General features: G+C 31.4%; 1 protein-coding gene across 1 annotated transcript in view; it reads right to left on the minus strand.

The window, feature by feature from the left end:
- Window positions 1-11,840: 11,840 nt before the first annotated feature.
- LOC135220150 (uncharacterized) overlaps window positions 11,841-12,500 on the minus strand; it is a 1,533-nt gene continuing 873 nt past the window's right edge. The window contains exon 2 of the mRNA XM_064257442.1: window positions 11,841-12,500. This exon is cut by the window's right edge and continues 172 nt beyond it. Within this exon, the coding sequence (XP_064113512.1) occupies window positions 12,028-12,500 (473 nt within the window). The 3' untranslated portion in view covers window positions 11,841-12,027.

The following is a 12,500-nucleotide window of genomic DNA, read 5'->3' on the forward strand; positions in this document are numbered from 1 at the left end:
TATATGTATGTATATATGTATATATATATATATATATATATATATATATATATATATATATATATATATATATGTATACACACACACACTACACACACACACATATATATATATATATATAATATATATATATATATATATATTTATATATGTATAATATATATATAAGGACAAGATTTCTAAGGCTCCTTTTTGATACCCGCGTTACTTACCACATATGCCCGAAAAAAAGATGAGTGAGAGTTTAATCAAATCCATCTGTTATGGTAGTGAATTTGGGAAGGCTAGTCACATTCTGTAACGGATAATTAAGAATTTAAGTATGTAAGTGTATTTGAGCTCTGCTTGCCTGCACTTTTCAGTCCAGATATTTCGATTAATCTAACATATTTTTCATTGCTTAAGGTTATAATGACTGAATTACTCACTGCTAATTTAGCAAAGTTTTAGTTTCTATAATGATACAGTCCGAATAAAGCAAGTGACTCTGTCATCATCAATTAAGTATCATAATGGACGTATAAGCGGATCTGCACGTCATTCCTTGAATCATAATGAAATGAGAAACTACCTGACCTCCATCTGTATACATACTCAGTATCCTTACTATCGATAGACTCAAGGTCCTTTAAGTATATTTAAAGGACCTTGGATAGACTATAGAATTAAAAATGCATACTAAGGATTCACAGCTGATGAGCTCTCAACAAAATTGCTTTCAATTTGTAATGAAATATCCTTCACACTATAACCGCCCCACCTACCTATATCCTCATTCGTTAGGTTTATTGCTTGATCACATTAATTACTAGTCGAGAAAGTGTTTCGAAAAGCGAGAGGTTACGCAATCTTCGTAAAAAAAAAAAAAAAAAAAAAACAAAAAAAAAACGGACGTCACGGTCATACAGCCCTAAGCGAATTTTTTTTTTTTTTTTTTTTTTACTCTTAAGCCTATAATTACTTGCGTCGAAATTGTTATAATTATGTGTTTAAAATCAGTAGGATGTTCGTCTTCGAAACAATTTGTCACTTTGAGTCCTTCTTCTTCTTCTTCTTCTTCTTCTCTTCTTCTTCTTCTTCTTCTATTTTAGGGAATGGGGACTCAGTACGGCTCCATTGAACCATAACCTTTGACCTCCTAGTATTCAGTTCTCTGGAAAGGTGAGAGTGTACCATCAGTGGGAAGTCACTTATGATCGTTTTTTTTTTTATTTATTCATTTATTTATTTTTTGGAAATTCTCGTTTTGAACCACTTTGTTGCATCACCTTTCTCCTCTAGTAATCTCTTCTTTCATTTGCGTCAAAATTACTCGAATTAAGCTTCGCTTATCACCTTGATTATTTCCTGCTACTGCTTGACGTCGGTAATTTTTTATTTCTTATATTGCTTGACTGAGGTGCCATTTTGATGAATTCTATTCTGAATCTTTTGTAAGTTCTCATTATGGTTTATGTTTTTTATTCGATAACCCTTTATTTCAATCGTTTACCATTTTCAAACAATCTGTTATTTTGAATTGTATAAATTTATTATTTTATTGCATTTGTTCAACTTTCCTTGAATTAGTTCGTTAGACTTTCCTACAACTTTGCATAAGTTAACTATATCTTTTATATAAGTTTAATAAAACTAATTTTTAAGCAACTGAATTGTCTTGCATTTGGCAGATCTTCGACTCTAAATTCTGTTCCTTACATCTTAATGTAAGTTTTGCATTTAGGAAAAATAATAATTGATATATGATGGATATTATGCACACGTATTAAGTTGCAGATGGCCGTATCTATAATACATGCATACACACACATATATCCATACATACATACACACTCATATATACACCATATATTTACACACACACACACACACACCACATATATTATATATATAATATATATATATTATTATATATATTATAATATATTATTATCTATTTATCTATCTTATCTATCTATCTTCTACATCTAATCTATCTATCTATATATATATATATATATATATATATATATATATATATATTATATATATATATATAATAATATATATATATAATATGTATAACCTGTAAATGTGTACGGTTCTACTACTTGGGCAAAAATCAGGGTTGTTTTCCAAGTTTCCTTATTTCAGATTTTCCTTAAGTTTGGATACATAAACGTGGTACGTCATGTACCTAAGCATTCGTCCGTCCTCATGGCTAAAAACCTTCTAAAATTGTAAGGTGATGACTTTCCTTTTCCTCAAAGATGATTCCACCTAATTCACAGAAATTTAGTCTTTATTTCCTGGTCAGCCTTATAATGGCCTTTAGAAAAACCATAGACCTTCATCTTTATCACCCATTTCTCTTTTTCGCTCCATTTGCCACAAACCAGCGAATCACTTCTCTTACCATCTAAAATGGCCTTTATTGTACTCATTCCATTTGTTTCATAATTATTTGTTATCACCGGTGATATCAAAGATTTATGGAATATATGAATCAAATGGAATGAGCACAGTGTAGGCGCTACGTGCAATTAGGTTTTCTTCCTGTGGATCTTCCTTAGTTTACAAAATTGTCCTTCTGATTATGATTTAATTCTACTTTTTCTTCTTTCAAAATACTTTGTTTCATTAGTTTATATTCTTTGATATTAGTTTAACTGTCATGTTTTGTGTATAGCGATTTGATGTTATTCTTTTGTACCCCTGTCCTTCATAAATTACTTTTTTTAGGTACTTTCTTTAAGCATGACTCTTGCATTCATGAAGAGCAATTTCTTCTGACTCCTGATGCTCTTGCTTACGTTGACGTTAGTTGATATACAGATATAGGTACTTATAAAAACACACACACACACATATATATATATATATATATATATATATATATATATATATATATATATATATAAAAGTGTGTGTGTGTGTGTGTGTGTGTGTATAACTGACTCACGTAAGTTTGGAACCTGATAAATCCATAAATAAAGGCATAAGCCACGAAGGAAAAATAAACAAAGGAGTTTCTGTAAGATATTTAGACTTACATGAGGAATTGACAGTACAAGAAAGGTCGTATAGCTGACAGATAGGGATTATAAGGAGATTAGAACCTAGAATCCGGCACACCTGGAGAATGAGTAACCTTCCCAAACAAGCATAAACATGGGTACAATTTAAAAAAAACAACAAAAAGATTGAGTCAATCTGCTCAGACACAAGGGCAAGACAATCAAAGGATTATATAGGGCGACAGCTATTCAGAACTTTGGTAAACAAAAACATATTCACAATACATGTTCACAATACATATTAAACATACATATACAACAAAATGTCTCTAAGGCAACTAATTTGTATTTAAGTCTGTAATTTTATTTTTGAGCTTTCTTAAACATGTTACAAATACAAGTGTCTAAATGAAACAGGCCACAATTAATATTAAAATTACAATGGGAAGTAAGTTGTATTATGGCACATTCTAAAAGATTTCGTGATATGACATCTTTTGACCTTGCAATTACTGAAATACCAATCCAATTTATTCGGTGGTTGTTTTCACTTAAATGAATGAATGTTGCATTAGATGTTTGCCCAGTTTTTACAGAATATTTATGCTGGCTTAATCTTACTTCTAAGCCCTTGCTCGACTGTCCGAGATAAGATGAGGGGCAGTCCATAAATGAAATCTATATATTATGTTGTTGCTTTCTCTGGGGCCATTTTTTATTAACATTCCTTGTTTATTTTTCCCTCGTGGCTTATACCTTTATATATATATATATATATATATATAATATATATATATATATATATATATATATATATATATATATATATATATATATATAGTATATATATATATGTATGTATATATATATTATATATATATATATAGATATATATATATATATATATATATATGTATATATATATATATCTATGTATATGATATATATATATATATATATATATATATATATATATATATAAATTATATATATATATAATATATATATAAAGTATAAGCCACGAAGGAAAAATAAATAAGGAATATTAATAAAAAATGGCCCCAGAGGAAAAGCAACGTCATTAAATAATAATAAAGATTCCATTTTAATTATATATATATATATATAATATATATTATTATATATATATATTATATATATACTATATATATATATGTATAAGTATATTATATTATATATATATTATAATATTAATAACTATATATATATATATATATAATATTAATATATAATATTAAATTATATTATATTATATATATATATATAAATTATTATATATATATATAATAATATATATTATATATATATATTATATACATATACACACACACACACACACACACACATATATATATATATATATATATATATATATATATATATATATATATATATATTATGTATATATATATATATATATATATATATATATATATATATATATATATATATATATATATATATATATATATATATGATATATATATAACAAGCAATTCATCATGTGTTCACAGTAGTATGTGTAATGTATCGATTGACTGGCTCGGGTCAAAGATTTTGTTTAAGAGCACAGGTTTTATTGAAAGAAATTTGATAGAGACAGCTTGCATTGTTCACAGCAAAGGAAAAATTTTAATTTGTCGCCTGGTTTGTATAAATAAGATCCCTTTATCTTACATGAAACGTAAGTACAAATCGGATAATGTTATCCATTAACTATCATATAGAATACGCTTGTTAATATGTACTATATGTTATGCTGTTCCAAGTAAACGTATTACCTCATTTGATATTTTGGTATTACTCATTTGTTCAACTACTAGTCTTATTTTATTGTTATTTTACTGTTAAATAGTTTCTAGCTCAAACTGCTAGTTTTTGGTAACTGTATGTTTGAGAAATTTTAGGCCTTTCTTGGCTCCATGCACTGTAAACTTTATCTCTTTCCCTAATGAACGCTCCAAGAAGAGGTCCATTGGAGGACGAAACTGTTGTGCATTTTCTGAGATAAACCATTTTCATTTTCCCATGTGGAATATAACTGAATTACCATATTTTCATGCCTAAGAAGATTACTAGTAATATATATATATATATATATATATATATATATATATATATATATATATATATATATATATATATATATATATAGCTACAAGTTTAAAATACACAGAAAACCTACAAATAACAATCATATTGTTAGCAATTACTCCTCACACAAAGTAGAAGTAATAGCTGCTGTCCGGAATTTATCAATGAGTAAATAGAATTTATATATCAAGTTGGTATTGAAAATGATTTTAAATTGGAAGGTATTGATTATAGTCTAACATTAGCAAGAAAAACATTTAACTCATACAAGGAGAAAAATAGAAAACTGGATTTTATATCTTTCCCATACCATCCCATATTAGAGTCTTTAGTTTACCCACAGTGGTTACTTGGTTTTAGTGCAACTTTTTCATATCCTAGCACCATTGGAAAAACTTTAATTCATAATAGCCTGAAAAACATGAAGATCCCATACAAGTGCGGTAGTTTTTATATAGGTCAATCTGGGAAGACACTAGAAAACGCATTTTAAATCATAAATATAATATACGAACAAATAATACAAGCAATGCTTCATATGTTCACAATAATATGTGTAATGTATCGATTGACTGGCTCGGGTCAAAGATTTTGTTTAAGAGCACAGGTTTTGTTGCAAGAAATTTGATAGAGACAGCTTGCATTGTTCACAACAAAAGAAAAATTTTAATTTGTCGCCTGGTTTGTATAAATAATATCCTTTTATCTTACATGTCATGAAACGTAGGTACAAATTGGATAATGTTATCCATTAACTATCATATAGAATACGCTTGTTAATATGTACTTTATGTTATGCTGTTTCAAGTGAACTTATTACTTCATTTGATATTTTGGTATTATTCATTTGTTCAACTGCTATTCTCATTTTATTGTTATTTTACTGCCGAATAGTTTGTAGCTCAAACTGCTAGTTTTTGGTAACTGTATGTTTAAAAGTTTAGGCCTTTCTTGGCTACATCCATTGTAAACTTTATCTCTTTCCCTAATGAACGCTCCAAGAAGAGGTCCATTGGAGGACGAAACTGTTGGGCATTTTTCTGAGATAAACCATTTTCATTTTCTATGTGGAATACAACTAATATATATATATATATATATATATATATATATATATATATATATATATATATATATATATATATATATAATACGCGTGTTTTTTATGTACCCATACCTATTTATCAAATATCTTTAATATAAACTAGAGTAATAGGATTAACGAAAAACTGCTTTACATGAAAGTGTCACGCTTAAAGAAAAAGAAAAATGATTTCTAAAAGATTATGGTGTAAAAGATATATAGTATGCATGTTAAAAGATATAACTCATAATTTTCCTAATACAGAGGAAGGATGAAACATCGAGCCTATCATGAGACTCAAAGTCATTACTAAGTCTAATTTAACTTAGATTTTAATTGTTGATTTGTGCAAATATCATCCTCCAGCAATCATCCAAATGAAGGTTTGTTCTCTGGTTGTTTTCAGCAATTTTACTTCGTCTAATAATTTTTTACTATTGGTTTATTTGAAATGATGTTATTTGAGATATCCTTGTAACATCCTTTATTGATAGTAATGCATTATCTTCAAAATCTACCATTATGATTTTGTACAGCCAGCAAACTATATAAAATTGAGACGAATATGCAACACGAAATCTTGAAATAAATTGGTCTAAATAAAGTAGCAGAAGTGTAGAAACACTGATTATTAAAAGCGAAAACTTCACCATACATGAAATAACGTAATCAACAAAAGCCAGTGATTACTACTCAGAGAGAAATGACCATCGGTAATCTAACGAAGAATAGAAAATAGTTCGATGATAAAAACACAACTTATTTCTTTTCGTGATTACGTGGATGGCCCACGAAAATTCTTCATACTTTTATGAATGAGAATTGAACGTTTGTGACGTTCATAAGCGTTCCCATTCACCATAAAATGTTCAAGAACTTTTCTATTGGCCATAAAACGTTCGACAGCTTTCCCATTAGCTATACAATGTTCGATAGCTTTCACATTGGCTATAAAACGTTCGTGAACTTTCCCATTGGCTGTATGACGTTCGTGAGCTTTCCTATTGGCTGAGAAACGTTCGTGACCTCTCCCATTGCCTGAAAAACTGTCGTGAGCTTTCCCATAGGCTGAACAACGTTCGTGACCTCTCCTATTGCTGAAAAACGTTGGCGAGCTTTCCCATTTGGTGTAACACGTTCATGAGCGTCACTGACCATTGTCTATAAAATGTTAGTGAGCTCTCTCATCGACTACAAAACGTTCGTGAGCTTTCCCATTAGCTCTAAAACGTTCGTGGTCTTTCCCGTTGACTGTAAATGTTCCGGATCTTTCTCATTGTCTATAAAAAGCTTGTGACCTTTCCCATTAACTGTAACACGTTAGCGAGCTTCCCCATTAGCTATAAAGTGTTAGTGGGCTTTTACATATGCTGTGAAACGTTCCCGAGTTTCCAATTGGCCGTAGACGTTCGTGAGTTTCCCCATTATCTATAAAACGTTCGCGAGCTTTTCTGGTGACTGTAAAACGTTCGTGAACTTTCCCACTGGCTATTGCCACCGTTTCTCGATGACGCCATCTCCCAAGACTCTTAGTAAGAACGCTGCTCGATAGGCCGTGAGGTTAAGATTGGTCTGAGGCTCTCATTTCTGACCATCGTTTCCATTCTGGTTTAACAGTTGTTCATTGAGGAGTTTTTCGTCATATACTACGCTCGCGTAATGGCTGCGGATGACATTGAGCACAGCACTAGCATTGTCAAGGTGCTTTTGTAGGTCATGTTCCCCAGTGTACTGAATTATCTGGTTTGCTGATTCATTTTAAAATTTAGACTTAACCTCCGTGTTTACTCAGTTTTATAGAATGTCCTAACTTTCGATGAAGCACCTTGGTTTACAGTCAAGTATTTATTGAAACGATACGAAGCAGATTTTTGTTGAAAGCAGGAAGCAATGATGAATTTAGAAAGACTAAAGTATTGCATGGCTTCGTCAAGGCATTTGTTTATGTGTTTTAAAACAAAATACCTCAAGATTAGAAACATGGATTTAAATTTAAATTTGAGTAAATATAAACGCGGTGTTCAATCTATATAATAAACATCTAGGTCATCTTGATAAGGGAAAGACGTCTTCTATTGCAAAAAAAAAAAGTCGTCAAATCTTCATCAGTAACTATGAACATTTTACCATTTGGGAGGAGAGATTAACTTGTTAATATTTCAACCTAGTTAACAAAAAGCGTTCGGTAATTTCAGGTCGTCTAACAGACAAGCAAACAGATAGATACTCTGAAACAAAAACTTTACTTCCTGCGAGAAGGTAAAAACAATTTTTAATGATTAAAAATTTGATAACGTTCAACTATTATTCATAACACATCTGAGGTAGTGGGAAACGTTCAGCTGATTACTTTGACAGAAAAAACATCTTTACTTCTTTTTGGTTTAATGTATTCCTGATAACGTCACGATTGGAAAGATCAGACTAAATAGAACCCGTATCTGTAACAAATGATCTTAAATTCTACCTTCGTCAAATAATGTATAAGCCAACGTCAAACGGATTACAGTTTTAGGAGCAGAATGCTTCTAAATAATTAATTATTTAGGTTGTCTTTATATATGGTAATTCTGTCTGGGGTTTTGACCAACTATTGTACCTACATGGAATTTGGAATAAATACATAACAATAATGGTAATAACAACAATAATATTAAAAAGAACAGCCTTAATCTGAAACGAAACGATATCTTATGGCATAGATTATTATTATTATTATTATTATTATTATTATTATTATTATTATTATTATTATTATTATTATTATTATTATTATTATTATTACCTAGGTTAGCAGCATATGAAGCTCGAAGAAAACAATAAATGATCAAGAATATACCTTTCCAGATATATACGTAATGTCGTTATAAAACGGAAAAGACATAAAATTGTTAAAACTTATAAGAAGAGCTATCAGTATTCTATAGTATCTTTGCCCCAAATCAATAGTTATTACCATGATTAGAATTACGATCCTCCAAATACTTGCATTGTCGGTTCAAGGCCTTACCAATGGAAGACTTTTAAGGCCTGTCCACCGTAGGAAACATTATTTGTAAGCAAAGTCTACAAACTTTGTTTGCAAATAGTTTGCAAATTTTGTTTCCAGGCAACGTTTCCTAGTGTGGGCAGCCTTAATTCTTAGTTTTGCATCAGTATAGTAAATGACCAATTCATTAATAGGTATAATAAATTACAGATTACTATCTAATGTTCTTCACGAAACCGCAGCCTGTAGTTTCTAATGTTAATATATTAACAAAACATTATAATTTCAGCATAGTTGATTCTATAAAACTTGCATTATCAACCCACAAGGTGTAATATATACTTAATTGTACAACCTTTTAGTCCAGTACAACGCAACCTTCATTTTCACAAACATTTTGGTTCCGTGGGGGATTAGTGCTATCAGTGCACCTCACATGGTACACTGTAGGCATTACCTACGGTTCTTTCCAACGTCCCTTCAACTACTAGCTGCAACCGCTTTTAATCCTTTTGCTGTACCTCCGTCCGTATTACCTTTCTTCCATCTTACTTTTCACCCTCACCTAACCATTGTTTCATAGCGCCTGACCTTTGGCCTGAATATTATATCGCAACAAACATTAGGGATGGTCGTTTGATGCAGATAAAAAAAATTGCACTAAGATGTGTCGAACACTGCATCATAAAAAGTTAGAAGTATTATTTATGCAATTCTTCTTCTGTACTACTGAGGTACTGAAGAATTGTCTTCACAACACAAACTTAGCTGAATCGCTGTCTGGTGGATCTTATTCAAATTTCAATGTGATGTTGCAAATCTACAAGTATTTTCGCATTGTTCACGTTACTTCCACAGCATTTCTCGATACAATGGAACATAAGTTTATTTCTATGCTGATATGACAGCAAAAGCATAATATCATAAGAACGACGCCAAGTGATGGCTATTATACATGCATAAATTGATAATTACTTTCGATAATTAGGTAAAAAAGTCAATGGATAAAACTTCTGATAAATTAGTAGACATTCCAAAATTGTTTTTACAAATTTTCATCGGTAAATTTAGAGACTGATAAAGAAATTAAAAATGATTTATGAAAAGGCGCACCAAGAGAAGTTGTGAAATAAAATGATCTGTCGAAAAGTGCTCTCGAAAGCACGTTAAGTGAGGAAGAAAGTGAACAGATAAAATCTCTGGTAAATTATCTAAATATCCCAACATTATTTTTTTTATTTAAGCAGTGAATTTAGAGACTTATGCATATATTAAGAGCTATCTAAGCAAAGGCACACCAACATACGTCGTGAAGTAAAATGTTAAACGTCTCAAAACTTCAAGTGCGCACGGTAAACACAAATAGTTGGAAAAAAATGTATTTCTTTACGAGTACAAAAATCATAGGTTTTTTTCGCCATTCAGCGTCGCTTTGCAACGATACCTCGATTTGTGCTCCGAAAGTAAACAGCTGAGGTCTACAGGAGCAATGACGCCCAACGAAAAGAACGTAAACGGTGCCTAAATAATCATAATTTTGTTATTACAGTATCATAATAAAAACAAAACAACACAAGTTCCAAGAAATTAGTCATGATGTTTGATGACTGTGTTCATGCAGGCAATGAAAACTTTTTTTTTTCTTTTTTTATCCGAGGTCCTTTTGCTTTCAGCTTCTAAGTCAAGTGCGCTAGAAGATTGCATAGTGTTTTCGGAGGAAATGGTTCCTTTTTTGGCGAAGAAATTTTTGGAGAAAAAAATTTTCCGACACACATGGATGCATACGCAAGCCAGTGTTTATTTCTTTTCGCGCGAGCGCGTGCGTTTGATGGCTAATGATTGGATATACACACTAGGTGTAAGTTGAGGGACCTGGATAAGTTACAAATGTCAGAAGTGGTATTACTACCGAGGATTCGTAGGCATTGATAACGTAAGCTTTAAAGAAGAAATGTTGCTGAAGTCATTATCTTTCTCAATAATAATAATATAATAATAAAATAATAATAATAATAATAATAATAATAATAATAATAATAATAATAATAATAATAATAATAATAATAAAAGAAAAAAAAACAGAAGGTGGTTTCGTTAAAAGCTATTAAAAATCATCTATTATATAGTTCTTTAGAAGAATTTCCCGAAACATTCACAAGCAAAAACGACATCCCAAGTCTTCATGAAAGTCGTAAATATGAAGGGAAGAGGAATCTTCAACCCTAATTCATAACCCAAGTCAATTGAGAAGCATGATAAAACTTACTTCTGAACACAATATTTTTATATATTTATGTATGTATGTATGTATGTATGTATGTATGTATGTATGTATGCATATCGGCTGAAGCCATAGGAAGATGCTGAAAAGAAACGACAGAGTGCCAAGTACTTTTGTGTTAATTACACGAAAGTACCTGGCAGTCTGTCGTTTCTTTTCAGGCATTTCCTGTGGCTTCAGCTGATACACACACACACACACACACACACACACACACACACACACACACACACATATATATATATATATATATATATATATATATATATATATATATATATTTATATATGATTTGTTTCTGTTCACAACTAAGTATTTCGCGAGTACGCTTTTTCCCATGTTTTTTCTTCTTAAGGTAAATGAAAAGTAGCACCATGAATGCCATTTGTTTACTAATACTAATATAGACTGCTGGAATGAATGATAAATAGAATAATATAATAGCACCGAGATGACTAGAGAACTGCTTTCTTCATGTACAGTATGTTACTATTTAGTCATGTTTTAGGACTCTGGGACTCCTCAATAAAGGTTTTTGTGGAGAAGTTTGGGTTTGTTGAGTCTAATGCTCGAGGGTAGAAGCACCCAGCAGGCAGTCGCAGCTAGCAGGCAGCTTGAACGACTCGATCACGAAGGGGAAATATTCGTCGTATGGGTCGTAGACCAGGAAGCGGTGGTAGACGGACTTCTGAAGGCACTTGCTATTGTAGCAGTCGGGAACCTTGCGGCAGACGTCTCCTGGGGCCTGGCACTCCTCGATGCGCGTTGTCTGCGTCAGCCTCTGGTGGTATAGGTCTATGTTGTTGACGATGATCCTCCAGTGACCATCGGTATTCTGGATCCTCAGAGGCTTGACGTAGGACGTGGCGGTTTTGCAGACGTAAGTCTCCTCCTGCAAGCCCTTTGGGCGGTCCACCGAGAGCTTCGTGCTGAGGTCATTCACGTCGGCGTAGAGAGAAAGAAGCTTCTCAGAGTGGTAATTGGCTGCTTGGGTGATGTTGTAGGTCGGGTATTCCTCGTCCTCGAGGCACCAAG

This window comes from Macrobrachium nipponense, chromosome 1 (assembly GCF_015104395.2).
Source record: "Macrobrachium nipponense isolate FS-2020 chromosome 1, ASM1510439v2, whole genome shotgun sequence".
In the NCBI taxonomy this organism is placed as follows: domain Eukaryota; kingdom Metazoa; phylum Arthropoda; class Malacostraca; order Decapoda; family Palaemonidae; genus Macrobrachium; species Macrobrachium nipponense.